The 24,650-nt window shown below is 38.8% G+C and overlaps 6 protein-coding genes across 6 annotated transcripts; 2 read left to right on the forward strand and 4 right to left on the reverse strand.

Annotated features, from left to right (window-relative positions):
- Positions 1 to 225: 225 nt before the first annotated feature.
- Positions 226 to 387, forward strand: K441DRAFT_473521 (uncharacterized protein; the record flags this gene model as incomplete). The annotated part of the gene is given in 2 exon segments (XM_067641869.1): positions 226 to 321; positions 334 to 387. Coding segments are annotated over 2 exon segments (150 nt in total), but the record flags the coding sequence as incomplete, so codon positions are not given.
- Positions 388 to 6,711: 6,324 nt separating this feature from the next.
- Positions 6,712 to 6,894, reverse strand: K441DRAFT_477508 (uncharacterized protein; the record flags this gene model as incomplete). Its single annotated transcript, XM_067641887.1, has 2 exons — positions 6,712 to 6,816; positions 6,838 to 6,894. Coding segments are annotated over 2 exons (162 nt in total), but the record flags the coding sequence as incomplete, so codon positions are not given.
- A 10,749-nt stretch (positions 6,895 to 17,643) lies between these two features.
- On the reverse strand, positions 17,644 to 18,675 carry K441DRAFT_674576 (uncharacterized protein; the record flags this gene model as incomplete). Its single annotated transcript, XM_067650767.1, has 3 exons — positions 17,644 to 17,675; positions 17,742 to 18,165; positions 18,367 to 18,675. The coding sequence occupies 3 exons, from the start codon at positions 18,673 to 18,675 to the stop codon at positions 17,644 to 17,646; spliced, it is 765 nt and encodes a 254-aa protein (XP_067507386.1).
- Positions 18,676 to 20,295: 1,620 nt separating this feature from the next.
- On the reverse strand, positions 20,296 to 21,508 carry K441DRAFT_684975 (uncharacterized protein; the record flags this gene model as incomplete). Its single annotated transcript, XM_067651832.1, has 4 exons — positions 20,296 to 20,598; positions 20,633 to 21,128; positions 21,190 to 21,337; positions 21,418 to 21,508. The coding sequence occupies 4 exons, from the start codon at positions 21,506 to 21,508 to the stop codon at positions 20,296 to 20,298; spliced, it is 1,038 nt and encodes a 345-aa protein (XP_067507387.1).
- Positions 21,509 to 22,194: 686 nt separating this feature from the next.
- Positions 22,195 to 23,504, reverse strand: K441DRAFT_674577 (glycoside hydrolase family 115 protein; the record flags this gene model as incomplete). Its single annotated transcript, XM_067650768.1, has 2 exons — positions 22,195 to 22,904; positions 22,988 to 23,504. The coding sequence occupies 2 exons, from the start codon at positions 23,502 to 23,504 to the stop codon at positions 22,195 to 22,197; spliced, it is 1,227 nt and encodes a 408-aa protein (XP_067507388.1).
- Positions 23,505 to 24,207: 703 nt separating this feature from the next.
- Positions 24,208 to 24,556, forward strand: K441DRAFT_545381 (uncharacterized protein; the record flags this gene model as incomplete). Its single annotated transcript, XM_067642810.1, has 2 exons — positions 24,208 to 24,257; positions 24,346 to 24,556. The coding sequence occupies 2 exons, from the start codon at positions 24,208 to 24,210 to the stop codon at positions 24,554 to 24,556; spliced, it is 261 nt and encodes an 86-aa protein (XP_067507389.1).
- Between the last annotated feature and the right edge of the window lie 94 nt (positions 24,557 to 24,650).

Raw genomic sequence — 24,650 nt, forward strand, 5'->3', positions numbered from 1 at the left:
TTAAAGGAAGGACTATATAAGCTATTAGTAATGCAATTTAGGCTTATAAACGTACTAGCAACGTTTTAGAAGCGTATTAATAATATATTAGAAGAACACTTAGATAAATTTATTATAGTATACCTTAATGACATTATTATCTACTTAATAACTAAGGAAGAACACGGGGAATATATTAAATGGGTCTTAAAGAGACTATAGGAAGAATAGATGCTAATAATAATTAAGAAATGCAAGTTCTTTACCAGAAAGACCGATTTTATAGGATTTATTATTAAACTAGGCCAATTTAATATAGACTTAAAGAAGATTAAGGCTATAGTGAATTAGCAGAAACTAGAGAACGTTACGCAATTAAGATCGTTCCTAGGGTTTTATAATTACTATAGAAGGTTTATAGCGTAATGGTTAAAAGATATTAAACTATTTATATAATTAATAAAGAGAGACGAACTATAGGTATAGGGAGAGGAACAGTAAAAGCTCTTTAGAAAAGTTAAAGAGTTATTTACCTAGGAGCTAGTTTTTAAGATCTATTAACTAGAACTAGAGACGGTTATAGAGACGGATATATTAGACTATATACTAGGGGTATACTTTATATAGAAATATTAAGATAGATGGCACCTAGTAGCATACTATAGTCGGAAGATAACACTACTAGAGTTAAACTATAACATNTATAATAAGGAGTTATTAGGTATAGTTATAGCATTAAAGAAATAGAGAGCATTCTTATAAGGCACAGAAAAACTATTTATAGTTAAGACAGATTATAAAAACTTAACAGGATTCCTAACAATAAAGGAACTTAACTAAAGATAGGTTAGATAGGCAGAGATGCTTATAGAATACTATTTTAAGATTTAGTATATTAAGGGTATAGACAATACGTAGGCAGACGCTTTAAGCTATAAAGCTAAACTATAGAACAATAAAAAGCCATTAGGGGCTTTACTGCAAAAAGACATAGATGGATTAATTAGGTATAATTATCCGAAAATTATAGCAATTTAAAAAGAACTAGATAGAGTTTATAAAATATTAGAAAGCTTTTAGGCATAAAAGATTCTAGAAGTATAGCTAGAAGATCTATAAGTAGATATATACAAAAATTAAGAAGCGAAGTATATCCTAAGAAGTATAGCAGAGTAATTTATAGAAGAGTTCTATAAGGGATTAACTTAAGGACATAATAGAGCCACAGGCTTAGTGTTAAGACTTTAAGAGGAGTATATTATTAATAGAATCTAAAGGATAGCTAGGAAGGTTATAAAAGAGTATCTAAATTACTAAAGAAATAAACTAACGAGGTATAAGCTATATAGAGGGCTATAACCTATTAAAATACCAGAGAGACCATAGGAGGTTATATTATAGGACTTTATTATTAAGTTACTAAAGTTAAGAGATCCTATTACCGGATAAGATTATAACGTAATTTTAGTAATAGTAGATAAGCTTATAAAGTGGGAATACTTTATAGTATATACAGAAGAAATATTAGCGGAAGATGTCGCTAAAATCTATGTTAAGGAAGTATTTGTAAAATATAGAGCACTAAGTAAAATTATATCAGATAGAGATCTAAGATTTATAGTAATATTCTAAGAAGTATTCTTAATAGAGCAAGGAGTTTAAGTAGCAACTTCTACCGTATATTACCCACAGATAGACGGTTAAATAGAAAGATTAAATTAGACGCTAGAACAGTATCTAAGGCATTATATTAATTATGTATAAAATAACTAGGTATCGCTATTACTAGTTATATAGTTTGCGTATAATATAACTCCTTAAAAAGGAATAGGTATATTACTATTTAAGGTAAATTACGGATATAAGCTAAGAATATTATTATTACTATAGTAAGTAAAAAAGACGAGTAGTATAGCTAAGGAAAGAATAAAGATATTAATAAATCTTTATATAGACCTTATAGAATTAATAAAAACAGTATAAAAGAGAATAAAAAGGTACTATAATGCTAGGAGATCTAAGGGACTAGATCTTAAGGAGGGAGATAAAGTATAGCTACTATATAAAAATTTTAAGAGTTAACGACTAAGTAAGAAGTTGGACTACGTTAAACTAAGACCTTTTAAAATTATATAGAGAATTTTACCGGTTATATTTAAGTTAAACCTACCAGCTAAAATTAAGATCTACTCTATATAGTATATTGTAATGCTAGAGCTAGTATATAGAAATGTTAAGCTACTAGTTTATAAAGTAGACACGTATAGAGGACAGGAAGAAGACAAATAGTAAGTTTTAAAGATCATTAATTATAAGGACATTAATGATAAAATATAGTATAAGGTTAAGTAGATAGGCTATACTAAGACTACCTAGGAGCTACTAGAAAATTTAAAGAATGCTATAGAAAAGGTATAGGAGTATTAGAAGAGATTAGGTTAGGCAGTATTAATAAAGAAGGATCGCTAAAGAATAAGTTACCTAAGGGGGACCTAAGAAGAGCAGTTACTAAATTACTTAGATTTATTTCCTTCTCTATTAGAAGAGAATCTATTCTTTTATTACATAGTTCCTATAAACCTTATTCTATAAGTTTCTACTCCTTAAAATAAACCTTCTTACGCACTTTTTTAAGACGAAGTAACTGAGCGGACGCCGTAAGATAAGACTTAAGGGCCCGTTACTGAGCTTTAGCAGCCTCTTATTTAGTATTATAAAAACGGCGCAACTCCGCTAGAGTAATAGATAGTTTATTATCTAGCCGCGTAGCAGTAGATTAAATATAAAACCCTAAGATAAATTAATTAGGGAACTAGACGACTATTAAGAGTAATAGGTTGCATATATTTAGTATTAGAGATAAAGCGAACGTTATAGGACGAATAAATATTCGCTTTAGTATACTCTAAGTAAAAGGATAGTTATCGCGAAGATGGGTTTACTAACGTAATATAGACTAACCCCTTTTTCAAACAGCGAGAATACGGAGACGGTATAATCTCACTAAGAGATAATATCGTAGCTATAGTGCGAATACGACGAGCAGTTAAAGAAGAAGAAATTGCTTTAGGTATAATAAGTAACGGTATTAACTAAATTAATTAGACGGATATTACACCTCTAGTAAACAACTTAGAGATATTAAGGATCTTTAAGGATAAAGATAAAGAGAAGGGAGATGGTGTTACGGACGCTTTAAGTACAATATTATAACTACTTAGAGAAGAGACAGAAGAAGCTAGTTAGTTAATTTAGGTACGGTCTAGAATGGAACCGATAGAACTATATAACGAGAAATAGTAACCAAGGTTACGTGGCGTAATCTATATAATCTATAGGATCTATATAATCCGTAATAGAGTAGATAAAATACACGTATATTACGTATAAGAAGGATTTTATAGGAGTATAGTTGTGTATTTAAGGACCCTTAGTCCCTACCTAGATAGTTCCTTCCTTATAGTGATTCTTAGAATACAATTAGAGTTAATCTATTGGGCAACCACTCTACTAGTTGTTATTACGTTGTCGACATTTGTACTTGCATTTCCTATACACCTAGCCCAATAATAGGACCTATTGTAGTTCTTATTATAAGGTTCCGTTACAGTTATAGGTTATTTATATATAGCTAGATTCGTAAACGGTAAGGCTATATACCTATTAAATCTACCGCTGACCTTACTTTAGCCTTACGCTATACTAGCGTAGCGCCGTATATACTTTACGGGTAGGTTATAGGTTATTTATATATAGCTAGATTAGGATAGTAAGGCTATATACCCATTAAACCCACCGCTAACCTATATTTTAGCCTTATATATTATCTATATAGTATATATATAGAATAGTATAAGTTATTAGTATAGGTTACCACTAGTGGGTTACTAGTAGGTTATAGACCCTAGTTATAAATAGGCCTATTCTCTAGTATATAAATAATCTGCTTAGCTAGTATAGAGTAACGGATTAGGTTTAGGAAGGGTGCTTTTTAAATTAAGCTTTATTGCTGGTATATACCGTAGCCTTACCTACGAGTTATAGCAATCGTTACTTATTCTTTAATCCCTTTAGATATCCTCTGTTCCGCTTTAATATAGGTTATATTTTAACAGCAGCGCTTACTTTTCGCCTACGCTTTAGCTATAAGGCTAGGGTATCCCGCTTACGGTACTTATCTAACAGTTATTAATAATTCTTAAGTTCTGTCTTATATTTCTATTTATTATACTTATTTAGCCATCCTAGCCATTTAATAAGGTACTATAGTTGTTTAGCACGATCCTAGTAGGCAATAATTGCTTCTACTTCCCAGCTGCCTTTCTTAAGCTCTTTTACTGCTAGGGGTTAAAACCTAGGGCGTAACCTATAAGGCTCTAGTAGGGAGACATAGAAGACTAGGTAGAGCTATACTATAGTAGGTAGAAGCTCTAGCTTATATACTTACTGCCCTATACACTCTAGGATTTAAAACGGTCCTATAAACTTATAGTTAAGCTTTTTATAGGGACGTTTCGTACGGATATTCTTAGAGGAGAGTAGGACTTATTTACTAACGGCAAAGTGTTTAGCTAGGTAGTAATAATTATAGTATTTTACCTAAAGCTTTTAGGCGTATATTATTGACGCTATTACTACCTTATATATAAGGCGTAGGCGTTATAAATGCGTCTCTACGAGTTAGACATTTATTAACTTAGACCCCTCCCTACCTTACTAAGCGTCTTAAACGCTATCTAGGACTCTGTCTAGGACGTTTAGTAGCTTACTATAGGCGAGCTTAATAGGGGAACGCTTTATTATAGCATGGACCTTAGAGTTGTAGGTAAAAGCTACTTCTTTAAGTAGGGAGGCCTAATTAGACTGTTCCTAGTTTGTAAATATACGTAGGTATACCTTAAGCTCCTAGTTCTAATACTCTATCTAACTATCTATCTACGGGTAGAATATAATACTAAGTTTATATTAAACGCGGAGATAGTAGTATATAGTGCTTTAGTACTCGCTTATAAATACACTACCCCTATTAGAGATGATATTATCTAGAGGCCCTATTTATATAAAGACTCTAAATAAGAGTTCTACGAGTTGTGTAGCATTAATTATCTTACGCACTAGATAGTAGCGTACTAGCTTTATAAAACGGTCTATAAGGATAAAGATAGAGTTATACTTTACGCTATTAGGAGTCTTAGACTTTAGGAAATCCGTAATAAAGTTAAGTAAATAATACTACTAGGCTTAAGTGGTGGCCTAGAGAGGCTATAGCTTACTATAGGGTTTATAGCGGCGCGATTTAGAGCGTTAGTAGGTATTATAATTATCCAGGTATTTGTAGAGGTCCTAAGTAAGGCCGTTCTAAGCGTACTTTTACGCGATTACCTTAAAGGTATAGTTAAAACCATAGTGGCCGCCCATAGGATCGTTATAATTTCGCTTAAGGATCTCCTATTATAGTAGTATATAATTCGGCACCTAGACCTTATTATTTTACCTTAGAAGTCCTTAATTATTAAGGGTGTAGTCCTTATTACTAGCGGGAACTCGTTTTTAGGTTAACTAATTACATATAGAGTGTATAAAGGCATCCCTTTTTTATACTTTATAAATAAAATTAACTAGTGACTTAGGGGGGTGTTCTATAAACACCGTTTCGGCTAAGGTAGCTACTATTACCTCTTACTATAGCACAAGACTTTACGTAAAATTAGTGCTAGTGAAGTAATGTATAATATATAGGTAACTTGCTAGGTTATTATAGAGAACTATAGCCTATGCTAAGGGGTCTTCCTTAGGGTTAAGCGCTATTAGGCTAGTTAAGGTGGTCTTAAAGAAAATAGTAGGACGCTTTAGTCCGCTAGCGCTAAGTTTATAAGGGTTACTTATATACTATACGTATGTTATTTACTAGTTTAGTATAGTAGCACTAAGGCCGCCCACAAGGCCTATAACCTATAACTTTTACTACAATATAGGCAGTATAGTATTAAGGATTATCCTCTTACTGCTATTTTTAAAGCCTTTAGTATAATCTGGGCGCTAGAATAGTATATTAGTAGGATTTATCTTACCTAGCTTATATTTAATCTTAAAATTAAACTTAGCTAGTTTTTTAGCGTACTAGGCCTAGTAAGTAGATAAGCTCTTAGTGGTTATAAAGTACCTAAGATTATTATAATTATAGAGTATACGCGTTATATGCGCGGCGTATTTAAGGTAATAGCGCTATATCTTAAAGCATTATACTATAGCGAGTAGTTTTTTATTATATATATTGTATTATACTTTTAGGCTAGTAAGCTTCTAACTATAATAAGCAATCAGGTGCTAGTAAAGTTAATCTCCCTACCCTAAAGGCTATAGAAGTATACCGCTATAGGTATAGTTAGAAGCGTTAGTAATTACTATTAGGGGTAGATTAGGGTTAAAGTAGCGAAGTAGAGGAGCCTATATAAACGCAGCGCGTAGCTTACAGAACGCCTACTACGCGTCATTAGGCCAGGACTAGGGTTAATACCATTTAATAGGCCCTTTTAACTTACGCTTCTTCTTCTTCTCCCTATCTAATATTGGGTCGCGATATACCTATATAAGATATACGTATAGGGGGTATACGGTATCTAAGTAATTCTAAATAAATCGCCTATAGAAGTTAGTAAAGCTAAGGAAGACCTAAATATCTCTATAGGACTTAGGCTTAGGCCATTCCTTAATAGCTTTTATATAGTTAGGGTCTATTATAATACCCCTAGGGGTAATAATAAAGCCTAGGAACTTAACGTTCTTAGTATAAAAGATATATTTTAATAGTTTAGCGTATAGGCCCCAAGCGCGGAGCTATCGTAGTACCTACTTAACGTGCTTAACGTACTTATCCTCGTTATTTAAGTAGATAAGAATATTATCTAGGTAAACTATATATAATAATTCATTGCTTAACGTCCGATTTGGATCCCTATTGGGCCTACGCGGACTACTCCTTATTTACATATGGGGAGAAAACTCAACTTAAGAAAGACTTAACTTGAGAAAACCCCGTAATCCATCTCCCCGCCTTTTAGGACTCGCCTATAAGGCGCCTGCGAGGCGCCTACGAGTCACCTGTAGTGCTCCTACTACCTTACTTTTTAACCTTCTTAGGAACCACTACTGCTATAACAAGCCTACGGACGCGCTAGTATTGTATACTTTACTCTACTACTATAGAGTCATTAGGGGGCGCCCGTTACTCGCCCCCCCGCCCTCTATTATTATTTCCTTTACAACCCGGAACTGGTTTAGTATATTTTAGCTAATAAGCCACTAGGTAACCGCCTTAAGGCCTTTTTATATTAAAAGTAGTATCTTATAGTTTTCTATGCTAGCTACTAAGAGCATTACTTCTTAGTTAGTGCGTAGGGGGCATAACCGTATTACGTGTTTTGGTATCTGTCTTGGCCAGCTATATTCGCATCTTAGGCTACTTACTAGGACACCCACCCAGTAGAGCTAGTCTTTTAGTCCTATTATTCCTATTCTTAAAAGTGTTGCCATTGTATTTTCTGCCTTTATTAGGCCTTCTTAGAGCCCTAGGGTGTCTACCCCCTATAGCGTTAACTATACTACGGCTTGGGTTCCTCTTGCCTTAGTTAGCCTCTGTACCTTCGACTCCTATACGCCTCTCCAGCATTAGTCCAGCCAGTATTATATTGCGGTAGATGGTTTCCTAGCGTTCTTTCGTGCTCTACTTTAGCTCCTTTCTCTCTCTTACTATTGTCCTTGCTAGCCTCTTACGCGTCTCCCTTCCTCCTCTATATAGGCCTGGGCCCTAAAGCAGCACTATTCTAGGTAAACTATATAGATAAATAGTATCTATTAGGATTTCTAGAGCTTTATAAATATAGCTTTAAAAAGTTATAGGGGCGTTAGTAAAACTAAAGGGCATTACTAGGTACTTAAAGTAACGGTAGCATATCTTAAATACGGTCTTCTATTTATCTCCCTTTTTAATATAAATTCTATAGTACGCATTATAAAGATCTAGCTTTATAAATATCTTTATATAGCTAAGCCTATTAAAGAGCTTACTAACTAGCGGTAGGGGGTACCAATTTTTAATTATAATCTTGTTTAGGCGTCTATAGTTAATATATAGCCGCATTATACCGTCTACTTTTAGCATAAAGAGGATAGGCGCTTTAGTAGGTAACTTACTAGGCCTAATCTAGCCCTTTTTAAGAGCACTATTTAGGTACTCTTATAAGATCTATAACTCTTTTTATAAAAGGTTATAAAGGGGCATTTACGGTAGCGTCTTACCTTTTTCTAAGTTAATTATATAGTCGTACTTAGAGTTCTACGGTAGTATACTTGCTAGCTTATTAGAGAAAATATTAATTTCCTCCTTATATACCTCTAGTAGGCCAGGGGCTATAGAGGTTAAAGTAACTATTATATAATAGTGTACTTCTGGGAGCTAGTAGAGAGAAGGGTGCGGCTAATATACGTTTTATAGGTATACTTGTATAGAGAGTGTATATAGCTCTGCTATAGTATACCTAATAGTTTTAGGGTTTTAATTACCTCCCCCTTATATATAGGTAATCTACGCTAGCACTAGAGGGTCTCTATAGGTACTTACTGCTAATAACAGCAGGTTTTCTACTATATTTATAACCGGTGTCTCTACATCTAGAGGGTCTATATAGGTACTCGCTGCCAGTAATAATAGGTCCTCTATTGTATTTACAACCGGCATAAAAAAAGGAGTCTTCTAGCTATAGTAAATAGACTATTTTACTAGCCTTAATATCTATTAGGAGAGCGTTAAGGGTAACTATTTAGAGGCGTCTAAGGTCTAAAGTACCCTAGATAAACTGTCTAGAATAAAAGCTAATTAATAGATCTACTTCCGCGAGCCAATCCTATCTAAGAACTATATTATAACTATTAAATAAGCCACCCTAAAAGGTCTGCGGGCTAATAGTGCGAGAAGTACCCTAGGAGTCGCTAGCGGTAACTATTAGATTATAAGCATCCTAGATTATTATCTAGTTGCTATTAAGAAAACATATAATAGGTTTATATAAATATAGCGCGTAGTATATAGGCAGGTTAAATCTATAGACGATATCTTAATTAATAAGGTTAATTTAGTACCTATTATTGTATAAAGTATATAGGCGGACTTCGCCCTAGGGCGTATTTATTACGATATATACCACAATACGTTTCTTCTCTCCCTCTATATTAGGCCCTAGTTATAGTTAAGAGAGATATACTACTAGGGCTTTAGGTTTTCCGAAGCCTCAGCTAACTTCTCTTTAGCCTGCTTCTAGTATTCCTTATAGTAGCTACCTACGGTCCTTTAACTCACCTATATAGCACTAGCGTCTAAGGGGTCCCCTAAGCTATCTAGCTTTTAGGTAATCTCCCTAGGAGTTTACTTAGAAAAGCGTCGCCCTTTTTAGATTCTATTCCCTAAGCCTAAGTCTATAAAGCCTATACTACGACCGCGCTTTATACGCGATAATTTGCCGCTACTACTTACGCGATCTTCTGCGATCTTCGTAGTATTAAGCAATTACTCTATATAGCGGGTTTCGTTAAAGAGGTCTTTAGCGGTTCTTACCTATTAGGTAAAGTTCTAGCGGAAGAGCTCTACTTATAGGTAGGCTAGGAGATATAAGAACTAAAAGTCTACCTATTATTTAGGATTAATAAAAGGGGTATATAAGAAGAGGTCCTCTAAGCTATATATATAGGCTAGAAAGACATTAAACCTCTAGTTCTCCTTTATAATAGCCGTATAGTATATTATAGCGTTATTAAAGCGTCTTACTATAGGGTTCCTAATCTAGTCTTAAACTATAGTCTTAAATTCGTCCTATAGTAAAGAACCCTTATCCTTAATACCTAACCGGTAATAAACTAGTTAGGCAATTATCTTCTTTTTTATAAGACCTTTAATAGCCTAGCGCGTGCGTCGCTTATAATTGTAGTCAGCGTCATTAACCTTAAATTAGTTCTTAACTGCGACGATCTACCGGTTAAAATACTGTTAAATAGTACCGCTAATATTAGGTAGTAACTTCTTAACTAGGGCGTTAAGATTTATTTGGCGTATACGTTTGCTATATAACTTATACTCTTTACTAAAGAGGTAACAGGAGGGCTTTATTAAATTAATAATGCTCTATAAGTTAGCTATTTTCTTAGCCAGCTTATCTAGCTCCTTTATATTAGCGGTATTAGGTAAAACGCTAGTAACCTTACTAAGCTCCTGTTAAGCCTAGGTATATAAGTTAAACTAGTCTTTAGTATTTATAGATATCTAATCATTTTAAGATTTAGAAAATGGCTTAGATGCTACTAGTGTACTTCTAGCGGTTTTGTCTATACTAGATCCTAAGGCGTTCTATAGTTATATCGCTAGCGTATTATTATTAGGTATAGGCGTTAGTTTTCTTTTTAAAGGCATTATAGAAAAATTAAACTGGCTATCCTCCTAAGGGGATTAGTAAGGATTTAAATATAAGGTAAGAATATAGATAGGGAGTCTAATAATAGAACAATGGGTATATTATATAGATAGAGACGAATCCTTAAGGGAAAAGGAGAAGTCTGTATGCAAGGTAGGAAGGGTTTTCCTTAGGTATATATAGAGCACGTGCCTTATAGGCGAGTCACCCCTAGGTTACCCTAGGGTCGCCCGTACCTTACGGCTATATAACTATCTATTTAGGTTTTACCTAATAAAAACCTTATTAAGAACGAGATAAATAACTATATAATAACCCTAGCAAAGTACTAAGACCGCCTACTATATAACGTTCGCGAGCTAGAGTTTAATAATATCCTATATAAAGTAACACCTTAATGCCTCTACTACCTTAAGGCCTAACTAAAGCTTATAAAGTCTCCTAATTATTAGCTAATCTATAGCGGCGCCTAAACTGCAGTATACGGCCTCCTATACTACTATATACTCTACCAGCAGCTATATAGAAGCGCCACCTCCGTATTTAAGATTTAGCTTACCAAAATTAATAAATACTAGTGGTTTAATCGCCCTTAATCGGATCCTCCTCCTAGCCTACCTATTAATCCTCTACTTTATATTTAAGAGCCTATAATTATTAAGCGCCGCCGTGGCCGCCTAACTAGCTCTATAAATACAACTCGCGTTAATATAATAATAATTCATTGCTTAACGTCCGATTCGGATCCCTATTGGGCCTACGCGGACTACTCCTTATATACATATAGGGAGAAAACTCTATTTAAGAAAACCCCGTAATCCATCTCCCCGCCTTTTAGGACTCGCCTATAAGGCGCCTGCGAGGCGCCTGCGAGTCACCTGTAGTGCTCCTACTACCTTACTTTTTGACCTTCTTAGGAACTACTGCTGCCGTAACAAGCCTACGGACGCGCTAGTATCGCAAACTTTACTTTACTGCTATAGAGTCATTAGGGGGCACCTATTGCTCGCCCCCCTGCCTTTTATTGCTATTTCCTTTATAACCCGGAACTAGTTTAGTATATTTTGGCTAATAAGCCACTAGGTAACCGCCTTAAGGCCTTTTTATATTAAGAGTAGTGTCTTATAGTTTTCTGTGCTAGCTACTAAGAGTATTACTTCTTAGTTAGTACATAAGGGGCATAGTAATATTACGTGCTTTAGTGTCTATCTTAGCCAGCTATATTTGCATCTTAAGCTACCTACTAGGATACCTACCTAGTAGAGCCAGTCTTTTAGTCCTATTACTCCTGTTCTTAAGAGTATTACTATTATATTTTCTGCCTTTGTTAGGCCTTCTCGGAGCCCTAGAGTGTTTACCCCCTATAGCGTTAACTATGCTACGGCTTAGGTTCTTTTTGCCTTAGTTAACCTCTATACCTTTAACTCCTATACGCCTCTCTAGCGTTAGTCTAGCCAGTATTATATTACGGTAGTTAGTTTCCCGGCGTTCTTTTATACTTTACTTTAGCTCTTTTCTCTCTCTTACTATTATCCTTACTAGCCTCTTATATATCTCCCTTCCTCCTCTATATAGGCCTGGGCCCTAAAGCAGCACTATTCTTCTTCTACTTTCTTTACCTATTTCTCTAATATATCTTCCCTGCTTTGGGGTTGTTAGTTTATTCTCCTATAAGGCGCCCTAGGGTCCCTTTATAGTTTATTTAGGCGTGTCTTAATATACTTTATAATATTAGAGTTATGTTCCTTTTACGCCCTTTATATTATAGCGGCTTTAATATATAGTTATAGGGGGGGAATATTAGCTTCCTTCTTAAGCAGTGCTGTAGCCGTTCGCTTATATCCGCCTATTATACTCTAGAGGTAGGCTATTTAGACCTTTTGGAGTGGTTTAAGGAGTAATTTAGGGGGGCCTTTCTTAGATTCTCTAATGGCCCAAATACTGGACCTATATATCATAGTTAGCCGGACAACTGCTATATATAGTAGGCGTGACCTCTAAAAGCATAGGCCCTATATAGAATTAACGATCCTAGATAATATAATATACTATACTTAGCCCTTATAGGCCGCTTAGGCCGTATATACGCTCTACTAAAGCTTACTATCTACCTATACTCCTAATACTCTTAGGCCCTAAACTAGCTAACCCCTAAAGCCTTAGATGCGAATTATGTGCTAGAGATCTATAGATTAGTTGCGTTTTCTTATAAAATAGATTAGCTGGTACTTCTTTAGTAAGAATTGGACTTTATATCGTCTTGCCTAATCTATATAGGTGTTATAAGCTTTCTCTAACGTTCTGCAATTCTTTGCGGCTATTAGCCTATATATAATTAGGTTTATGTTGTTAATAAAGCCTATCTCTTAGGTCGCCCCTTCCTTAAAGAAGTTAAGTAGGTTGCTTATAAAGAAAAGGAAAAGTATAGGTAAGAGGGGTAATCCTTATAGTATTCCTGTTGCAACTGTAATAGGGGGGTTTTAGTATCCGCTAAAGACTAGTAATGTTTCTTTTTAGCCTATAAACCCTTAAACAAATTATATAATCTATTTTGGGAAGCCTTTTACTCTAAGGATATATAGAAAACGCTTATGGGGTATGTTATTGTAAACGCCACTAATATCTAGGCTAAGCATTAATACTATAAAGTCCCTTTATATCGCCTATACTAATTTAATAGTAGTAGCGAGTAGCGTAAGTGCTAATAGTATTAAGCGGTTCTTTCTTGCCCCTATTTAGCTTTATAGTAGTAGGGCGTGTTCCTCTGCCGTATCTACTATATAGTCCGCTATTACCCTTTTTAAGATCTTGCTAAGGGTATTCTCTAAGGTAATAGGGCGGTAGCTCCCTAGAAATAAGTAGTCTGCTTTACCTTCTTTATATAGGATAAATATTATTATAGCTCTTCCGAGTCTTAGGTAGTAGCCTATTATAAAATATACTCTAGCTATATCTATAAGCTAAGGTGCTATTAGTGGTCCGTAGGTCTTTAGGGCTTTATTTAGAATCCTATCTAGTCCTAGTGCTATATTATTTAAAAGGCGGCTAATAGTTCTGGCCATTTCTTCGGTTGTTATATTACTGTTAACCCTTAGGCAAGTCGCCAGTGTTTCGCCCGTGATATTGCTAAGGTCTACTAAAGCTAGTTAGGGGAAAAATCTTTCTATAAGGATTTTCGCCTTTTTATTATTATTGCTTATAGCTAGTAATTTACCTAGTCTTTGTAGGGGCGGAAGGTGTAGGTCTTCTACTAGATATTCTGCCTTTCTCTTTACCTATTTTGCTATCCTCCAAAGACCTTTGTTATAGGGGAGGCTTAGGTTAGTAGTATGCTTATTTATAAACCGTTTTTAGCTATTCCTTACTTCTTTTTTTAGGGTATTCTTTAGCTGGTTTCTTATATCTTTATAATATCTTTTGTCTTTAGGATTGTGGCTACTTATATATTTTCTTCTTGCTTGTTATTAGCTAGTAATAAGAACCGCGTATTATGCGGACCATGCGTGTCGTATATAGGGGCCCGCTTTTAAGACTAGGTAGTACTCTTCTAACCTATTTTTAATTACTGCCTAGATCCTTTCTAGTCTTTAGTTAATTTCCTTAGGGGTAGCTACTAAGCCTTGCTTATTTGGTATCGGGTAGATTTCTTCTAGGTCTTAAAGTTATTGTTTAACTATATTAAGGAAGCTGTCTGTCTTAAGCTTTCTTATTACATATCTTTTACTATTTAATTATGCCTTAATATCTAGATCTAGCTGTATTTAAATAGGGATATAGTCTAAAGCGAGTGCCTATTCTTCTTTAGGGTTATACCTTTTAAGTCTCTAGTATAGGCCTTCGTCTATAAATATAAGGTTAATTATACTTTTAGCGGTGCCTTATTGCTATATAATTGCTTCTAGGGGGGTAGCTAGCTTAAGGCCCTAGGTATCTATAGCTTTTAGTAGGCACTTTACCTGTCGTTCGGCAGCAATATGGATACCCCCCCACTATAGGTAGTAGAGGTTTATATCTCCTAATAGAATAGACTCTATATCTTCGGTTTCTAGTAAGCTTATTACTAATATAATATTCTCTATTTATAGGACCCCTTTAACCCTAGGGTTATATATATTAATAATCTAAACCGGTCCCCTATATATCTAAATTATTATAACTACAATATTTAGGTTAACTGCCTATTATAACTATAAGAATAGGCTAATAGCCTTACTAATTATAAAGCACACGCGTATAGCTGCTTTTAGTTTATATAGGAGCTGGAATCCTTAGGGGTAGTATATTAATTATATATAGGCATTATAATACGGCTCTTATATAGTAAGGATGTAGTATTTCTCTAGGTCTAAGCTGTCTAGTAAGGGCCTTGCAAGACGGTGGTTTATATTGCCGTAGTTATACTATATAATAGATAGGTAGCGGACCCCCAGCGGGGGTCCTTTGCCTCTCCTTTATTCCTTACTTTCTCTATTTCCACTTTCTCTAGGATATTTAGAGCTTTTGTCTCTTATATCTATATCTTAGTTACTACTTATTTTATATAGAGCTTTCTATTCCCGTGTCTTATATTCCTAGTAGCGCTTCTATATCTAAATCTATTATTATCTCCAGTTTCTCCCCTATTCTTACTAGTTGGCTATATGCCCTTTAAGAGTCGGCTATAAATGTTATATTTGCCGCGTTAAGTCTAATTCTTAATTATCCTAGTCTTAAGCTTACTATAGCTATCTATAATAGTCTTTCTATAGGGCGTCCTCTCCCTTATGTCCCCTGTGACCCTTATATTCCTATATAGTCTAGTAATATTACGCAGCAACGCTTCTAGCCCGTTAAGGCTTAGGATGGCTAGCCTAGCCCCCTAGTATTAAAGATAGAAAATACTAGAAAGGCACCTACGCCCCCCTAGCTTATTACCTATTATTTCCATTTATATAACCTAGCGTGTAGTTATTCCCGCAGCTATTAAGCCCTTACCTTCCGTCTCCTGTATTTAATACAGTCTCCTCTCTCCTACGCCTTATATATGCTTTAGTAGCAGTTTACGCATTTTATTTAGTCTTAATTTAAGCAGTTTCTTATATTGTGGGGGCCTATATAGTGGCCGTAGCACACCTATACTACGCATATAGATTAGGTGTGTCCCTATTATATATAGTGGTAGCATTATTCTAGGCGGAGTTTATAGTTATAGAGCCTTGCGTTATATATAAGGCCATTTATAATAATACCTTTTTAGATAAGGAGTTTTTATATTCTTAGTGTATATGTGCTAATAATAAGGGAGCTATATGTTTAACTAGCGTCTCCCTAGCAAGTCTCTAGTAACCCTTATATTCTTTTATTATTCTTATTATATGCTTAGTTTGCATTTTCCTATTAAAGCTATTAGATTTAGGTAATCTTAAGTCCTAGTATAAGGCGTTCCGTTTATTTTACTATCTTATATATAGTTACCGTATTGTCCGCCTAGCGTCCCTTTTTTACCCTAAGGCTTAGGGGAACTGCTAGGACTTCAACTAGGTAATCTTTATAAAGCACTTTTATACCAATACGTTCTCCTAGCCTATCCCCTACCCTTATAGCTTATTCCTTTACCTATTAGTCCCTTAGGGTAACTCTAATATTTTCACTCCTAAGGTGTTGGACTATAACGGCGTTATAGACCTCTTTATAAATTTCTATAAGGACTTCTGTTTCTAATTATCCCCTAAGCCCCTCTGCTTTCTCTATATTTAGTTATATTATAATTATATATCCGGATATTATCTTTAGGGGGGTAGGCTCCCTATACTATAAAGGCGTAGTTATAGCGGCCTAGGTACGGTTCGCTAGTAGGGAGGGATTTTATTTATTTTTAATTTTGCTTAGCCGTTAGAGGATTTGGTTAAGGGTTTACTAAAGGGGCGCCTAAGGTACGCTAGATTGGCGGAGCTATTCTACTAGCTATATTAGTTTATTATAGCTAACGGTCGCTTCCCTGTAACTGCGGATACTAGACGCGTCTAATAGGCTTTATATTTTATCAGATGCCTTCTTAATAGAGGTCTTTCCGTTTTATAGTGTAGTATTCGCCCGTTCTTGTTATAGAGGGCCATTGCTAGGCGTGGTTCTNGTNGNCGCGCGCGAGTGCGAACCACCGTCGTTCGACGTGTGCCTCCCCTGCGATGCATGCATCTCAGGGGGATTCTCTGGGTGTTTTTCAGGGTTCTTTTGGTTGTTTTTGGTCTTTTTGGGCCGGGTGCAGCAAGAGCTCCAGTTTTTCCGTAACTCGCGTTAATACCTCAACTTATTATAAGCTATTAGCATTTAAATAAAATACTAGATATACTAGGCGCGGGTATAGGCAAGGACGCGGGTGTGCCCGTAAAGGCAGTTTGTAGGCGTTAAGCAGAGGTAGTAGCACCTAAATTAGCTTACGCGGTGCCTTATAGGCTACTATATAATCCAATTAATTAACTTAAAAGCAGCTAGGTAGTATTATAGGTTATAAAAATAGTGGTAAGGATAGTAGTAGAAGTTAAGATACTACTATATTAGCGGTAGTATCTAATAGGCTTTTAGGGGTCTTAGGGCTTTAGCCTTTTAGGAGGATTTTACTAAGGGGTCCTTTAGTGCATTCTAAATTTAACTTAAAGTCTACTAGTTATATTATAGTTTAAATTAAGACTTAATTATAGTGTTGCAGTTACAAAAGTTATATTTTAACACTTTAATTTTTATAATGCAGATGCAAATAAGTCAAATTCACGTGATATTCTAACCTGAACAGGTAGTATCTAAGCCTGTTTAGACGGGGGTGTATGCATATTGGTTAGGGGGTGTATGCGTATCATTTGGGGGGTGTACGATTATTGTTGACCTATATATATAATATTTTAACCTAAACAAGAAAGATCTAAGCCTGTTTAGGCGGGGGTATATAATTATCATTGACCAAATTTTTTTTTTAAAAAGTAGCTTGGAATGTCAAAAACATAGCACAGCAGGTATTCGCTAGTGGTCACCCACCTAACTACTAATCCGCCGGTTAAGGGCTTAAGTACGCCGGAGCGGACGGGACGGCCTGTTCTCCCTCACCTATGGTGCTATGTGAAAGAGAGGTGTAAAATATCAACTCATATAGTCATGTACTTTTAACATCAGCTCTACTTCATCTCTGCAATGCTAGAACCGATCAAGACATTAGTTAAGAGGCATTTCTTGCCTATGGAAGAGCATAATGTGACTCTGCAGATACTGCAATACATTATCATGTACCGCTGACCCTCTTCCATTCCCTCAACCTGTCCTGCTCAGACTTACGAATCTTCCCGTTCAGCTTCGTCCTCTGGTTCTTGGCTTTCTTCTTCGCCTCGATCTTACTTAGCTGTCCCTTGTCTGCATTCTTATCTTCCTTCTCTTTCATCCTGATTTCGTTTGCTTGACTCTCCCTGGCCCCCATCACACTTCTTTTGGCCTCGAGGGCCTCCTCTCTTGCCCTATTTAACCCCTCTTCACGCCTTGTAGGCAATCCATTGGCTCGTCTCTGCCCATCTTCCAACCACACTCTCTTAACAAGTTTGGCACGTTCCCCTTTCATACTAGGCAAACCCCGCACTCTCACTTTCCAGGTTTCGGTTCTCCCCTCTATATCGATTGAGGCCTCGAGAGGGTCCAGGCTCGCGTTAAGATTACTCGGCGTCTTATAGTAAATTGCCTCTAGCTTCAACCTCGTAGCCTGACGACACTAGGGTATGACGGTATGTTGAAATCGGTTGGCAAGACCTCGAAAAGCCCAAATCTGTTGGCGGGTAGTGCCCGCACATACTCCAACGGCGCTGACTAAATGCGGGAAGGAAACTCCACTGGCTGGGACACCCCAAACTAGACATCATCGAAGATATCCTGACGCGTGCTAGGTCGCCGAACTTCGTGAAGGTTGACGCACTGCGCCATCGATATATCCTCCACTCCATTCTCCCGTAGGTGTAAAAGTTCCCTGATGCGGGGTTCGACGTACTCCGGCCTGATTTCCAACCGGCGAAGAGAAGAGCAAGAAGTCAAAGCATCCTAAACCTGCTCTTGCAAGCTCGTCCCATGGTTTCTCATATGATGAGCTGGATCCACCGAAACCGATGTCCATAAGGGAAGTATGCCGAATCGTGTTCCTGCACTGAGGGTTCAGATCTGTGAGGAAATCTCGCTGGTCGAATCCGTCATTGAAACACAATGCATTTTGTGCATAGAAAATCTTCATGGCTTCGGCACGGATTTGGTGATTTGTACGGAGGATGTTCGGGGCTGTGTGGTGACGCGCGCAGGAGCAGCATAGAGGTTGGAGATAGGGCGAGGAGAGGTTTGAATCCCAGGGTTACTATACCTGTCACGGACATCCATCGTAAATAGAGGTCTCTCAGGAGTGCTAGTACGGTCGCGACGTTTGTAATAGTAAAGATATCGAGCTTCCCAGTGAGTTATAGGTGAGGCGAGGGCATAGTTATAGATCATGTCGCGCAGCTCGCGGGGAAGGCCAAGGAGTCGGGATTGGTGTTTTCTGGAGGTCAACGCAGTCAGCGGGAACGTCATTTGACTGTGCTAAGGGATGTTGATGTAGATTGAAACGTAAGTGTTCTTAGTATTGTAATACGTGGTGTTTATGGAGTTGGAAAGGCGTTTTCATAATAACTGTGAGATACACCCTGCCGCCAACCAGAAAATAGGCATATTAAATGCATCGACAGCATTGAAAGCGGTTGGGATACCTCAAAGCAAGCTCAGAGAGCCTCGGGTTCACGATTTTAAATCGTAAAGCTTTCTCCTCTTCCATAGGCGATGTTGCCCCTACTTTAGTCACCACCCAACGAGGGAGCCATTGATGAACTCAGAGTAGTTTCAGGATTAACATTTGCTGCGGCAGGCTTGGCTACGTCCGAAACATCGTAACTGATGAAGCCATCATCAATGAAACGGATGGAAAGTACGAAGGAATACAGTAGGTTAATTTATAAGGAGAAGCGAAAGGGAGAGGGTTGAGAAACGAAAGGTTTGTGGTATTTTATAATGAAGTTGCCGGGAGCCGAGATCACTTTAAGGTACAGGGCTCAGCTGGAGGAAGCTTTGTCCTCATGACTTAAAACGGAACGCAGGTTTGGCACAGCCGCATTGGTGAGTCTGCCATGTATATAGAGTCCGGAAGATAGAGTAGCTTTACGCAATAGATGGACTATCATCAAATGATGCTTGTGAGTGGTCAATGAATCACGATTTCGAGGATGTGATAGGATGGAAGTTCAGCCCATCTAGTGGGGAGGTAAAATTAGTGCGCTACATGTTGTGAGTAGCACTTCTGACACTAGGAAAATATCCGTCCGTACTATCAAACCCGCTATTTGTAAATTACCGGCTAACAATGAGGTTGGTATACCGCAGCTGGGTTGAGATGCCGAGCCTGACGTGCTGTACAGTAGCAGGGGTGAGATGTTGCACCGCTGGGTGGCGCAGCTCCTGGCTGTGCGACCGGCACTAAATTAACGTATTTACATATTTCATATGTGACTCACAGTAGCTTTGTATAATCGAAAATGTGGTGATGAATATAATGTAATATTTAGGGATTTTAGGGGGGTTGAAGAGTTCATAGTTTCCCTCATTGCAGTCCGTCCGTCAAAGCAAGAGACAACTCATTCTAGCTATTAACAATCAATAGTAGCAAGACTAATAGAAATCAAGCCGCAGCACTCCTGCTCTCTCATCCTCCTAAAATTCTTGCTGCCAAAAAATTCCAGTATCACCATGATGTGTCTACTTAGACAACGACTCGAAACATCACACCTGCGTACCGATCGCTCATAACAACTGTTTGATGATGCAGCGAGCTCTAAACCATGTCAACAGCAACTCCGTCTTTCTCCCAAATCCTAGCATCCTTCATAGCGAAACTGACTTTCCTCAAAGTACATATATCTTCCCTCGAATCTCCGTCCAAAGTAATAATATCAGCTGCCCCTTCCTCGAACCATCCAAACTTCCGCCCACACCTATCCCCTCCACATGCCTTCCACCCATGTAGCGTACTCTCTGTAAGCACCTCCATCAATGGCACCCCAGCCGCAACCATCAACTCAATCTCCCTCGCATTATCACCGTGAGCAAAAGCTCCGGTATCACCTCCGCAAGCCAACTTGATCCCGGGATCCCAAGAAAATCTCCAAAACCGCCAAAGTCGACACAAAGATGACTCCCGAATCCTTCATAGCTTGCAGCGCTTCATCGCCCGACCCATGCTCAATCGTCGTCACGCCGGCCTTGGCAGCCATAATGACGGCGGCAGCACCGCTTGCGTGAGCTGCGATGGGGGAATTCGCACTCCTAGCCTCCGCAACCATCGCATCTATCTCACTTTGTGTGAAGAGAAGCACTTGCGGTCTTCGGCAGGGAACTGAATTGGCGGGGCACAGGCCATTTCTGTGGCGGAACCGCAATTCACGTTTACGATAATCGGCGTAAAATTTCACAACATCGACACCGACACACAGTCGTCCCCTCACAGCAGCTCTAACGTCACCAACGCCGTCAGCGACATCAGAAAAGCAGGGGACGGTGGTCCCACCGAGATGATTCCCATGCCTGATAGCGTAGCCGCCTAAAGGGACGATGGTTTCTGTTGCTACAAAGAGACGCGGGCCGGCGTCAGACCGCGATTGATGGCATCTCACACATTGGTATCGGCGTCTTGCAGTCCTTCAGTGCCAAGGTCGCGTATGTTGTATACCCCGCCAGAAGGGCGGTGCGGCAATGATTGACGGCGCGAATGACACGTTCAACGAGACTCTCATCGAGCATTTGATTTAATGAAGGCGTTTCTAAGTATGCATGCAGAAAAATGTGCGTGTGGGTGTCTACGAAGCCAGGAAGCACGACTTTGCCCCGAGATCAATGTCTGGAGGGGAGACATGGCTTGGAAGGATGCTTTGGCGGCGGTATACTTCTGTGATAAGACCTGTAGTTTTGTCTACGGTAATTGAAGTGTCTGTTGCGAAATCTTTCTTAGGGTCGAAGAGAAGAGAAGTGTGTATCGTGAACGCTGACATTGGACGCAGGACCATGTTGGCTTGGCGCGAGTGGGGAAAGGAAAAGGGGAAGCTGGAAGTCGATGTTTATCAACAGAACGAACCCCGAACAGGAGGCAACACATTTGTGCGTTTTCATTCAAACCGATATCGCATGTTGGCGGAATAACAATCAGAGCCCATATTACGAGAGAGTATATTGGCTCAATCCTCCGATGACATTTATCAGGGTCCTTGCATCTCTCCTCTACTTATCGTGTTGAATTGTACGGAAACATATATGAGGAAGAAAATATCTTGCCTTGGTTGGCTTTTATCGCTTTGAATTTCAATCCCCTTAGGATTGAAATCCTAGATCCTATTCACTCCCTTTCATAGATTAATCAACACACGAGTCCGTTCGACACTGGGACATCTGCTCCCATGTCTTCTGCAGTTGAATGGTATTGATCTACATAGTCAATATCGGTTCTCAGGAATTTGGGGGACTCTTGCCTACCCATTTATAATCGCGAGTATCTCCAACGTAATCGAAATGCTAATAACCGGCTTAGTCAATCTAGGCATACTTCGTGATTCTAATTTGACAATACTCACATAATACACTCCAGCACCACCTAATCTATTAGTCTCGCTTGGTGCGGGTAGCCTTCTAATATTCCTCCGGTTGTCTTCCGTCCACAACAAAGTAATATCATCTAAGACCCTCATGCCGCCTCGTAATAGCTTTGAACCTCCTCATATAAACACCACATCTGCGGCACAGTTGCATTCCCATATACGTCTATCAAAATCTGCCTTTGCATCTGCACGATATTCTCTAGCATATCGGTCCCGATTCCAGCGCTCATAGCGGTATCACCGGATCCACGCATTCTCATTGTCATGACGCCTTCATAGGGTTTGGCGCGCTGCGCGCCTTCCACAAATAATGAACAAATGGATGCATTATTGAGGTTCCATTGCCAGGGACCGTGGCCAAAAGTGTTCCATTCCTTTGTTGCACGCATCATAGGTTCTATGTGATTCGTACCCATCACAATATCATATTCGTCTGCTAGGGGTTGACTACGGGCGTCGTCGACGTTAAACATACTGTTCCATTGCGCAGGCCACAGATAGTTTGCTCTTGACCTCAAGAACTCGAAAACGGTAGAGGAGAAATTAGCGTTGAAGCCTGGACCGTATTTTCCTGCGGGGTATTTCGCATTGATGAAACCGGTCAGAGCTGGCGCTTCATCATTGAGGAAAATACCACGGTATTTAACAAAGGTTGATGCTTGTGCCTTGGCGGTTCGAAAGGCACAAGCGATATCATGACTTTTCGGAGGCACGTCGGCCCAGTAGTACCATGGCGAGACCCCAATTTGTTCGGAGATGTCGTATAAGCCATAGATCGTGCCGCGCTTGTCACTTCCTAGAGAATAATTAATAAGTGTCTTTTCTTAAATACTTTATATCCCAGAAACTTGAAGTGCGTTTGCTTCAGGAAAGTTATACCTGCAATCACCAAAGCTTGATCGACTGTATGCATTGGGCTCCTAACAATTTGACTTTTGAAAGCTTCCCATTGTCCCTTGATGCCTCCCACATCTATTCTGCCTTGCTTTACCAATCCATTTATGATTGCGGATTTCCCTAATGTTCCAGCAATGGTTATACCTCCTTTTGGCTTTGCTTTGGCTCCGGGGACATCCAAATTCGGCTTGCGAGTGATATTGAAGATCATCGAGGCATTTAACGGTGAAATATGTGCACCATTGGTAACCGACACAGAGCCATTGGCACATGTTACTCGACCAAAATCTACTGCGAGATCATCGGCAACACGCAGGACACCGGGCCAGTCGGCTGCGTCGAGAATGAGCTGGACAGACGTATAACAAGTTGCTAGTTCTAAACGGCCTGGTGCATCATTGAAGCTGATGGCTGCATTGTGACCTAACGCACGTGCAGGATGCAGAAAAGTCAGGAGGAAAATGAGGACAAAAAAAATCGAATCTGAAAGCTTCTTCATTTTAGGAGAGAAGTATCGCGAGCGCCAGTAACACAGAAAACCGAAGCTCAGATAAAAAGGAATTAGGAACACAGTATAAATCATTACCTCAGACATATATTCCAGGGCAATTCCCGTTTGGCCCTCCTCCGGCGCCCTGGTCGTCTCTCCACAGTGAAGGCCATTGAGCCAGGAACGTCGAGCGGACAAACCTCATCTTGCGTGCACATGCTGGCGGTGATCCCGGGTATATTTGATGGATAAACTGAAATAGACCACGATCTAGATCCTGGGACTACCGTGCAAGGGACCATCGCCTCCGAAGAAATCCAATCACGATAGATGGTCAAACACCATTTCGGTTGATATTCAGCCGGGATTTATACCTCTCTTGAGCGGGCGGAGGAAATGCAAGCTGTTCTGGTGCAATGCAAAGTCGCTCGTAGTGCGTAGTATTGGGGCTCGTTTACTCGGTAGTCGTTTGAATACGGGTTGGTGGAAGAGACAGGAGCGAGAGAGGGACCGTTTCACGGCTAAAATATAGTTCCCCACATTCTAGCTCCACAGACTTTGCCAAGCATCGCGAACTTTTTCGGCCGTTTGTGCGAATCGAGGCACCGCTTACCCGGTAAAACTTCAAGACTAGCTATTCTTGGCACGGCATTTGCTGTATAACGTCTCCCCCTTTCTCTCTTGCTCTGGAGCCTGAGCCAATACTACGGCAATGGCACAAGGTGCGGTAAAAAAAGCGCACAAACCTACAAACTCCAAAAAGTTAGTGAAACGCTCTTCGTACCTATTCCTACTGTTCACTCAAAATGCTTCACCCGACCGGGCATGTCACTAACTCTTCCTCTCATAGGCCGTCAGCGCTCGGCCCCAAACGCGGTGCCCGCGTCATAAAGCCCAAAAAAGCCAAACTCATCCAACAGCAAAAGATCATGAAGAAGCACTCTTCCGGTCTCACAGCCATGACAGAAAAGAACCTGGCAGAAAAAGCGGGACATTTGGAAGTGCTCAAAGGTGGAAAAAAGGAGGGGAGGATTGGAGGTGAGAAGAGGAAAGGGAAATAGTGGAGAGAGATATAAAAAGAGACATGGACGAGGAAATGACAAACGTGGACTTGAGAAGACTGTGCCGAAAAGAAATATGTAACGATAGTTTAGG

This window comes from Cenococcum geophilum (assembly GCF_001692895.1).
Source record: "Cenococcum geophilum 1.58 unplaced genomic scaffold K441scaffold_8, whole genome shotgun sequence".
NCBI lineage: Eukaryota > Fungi > Ascomycota > Dothideomycetes > Gloniales > Gloniaceae > Cenococcum > Cenococcum geophilum.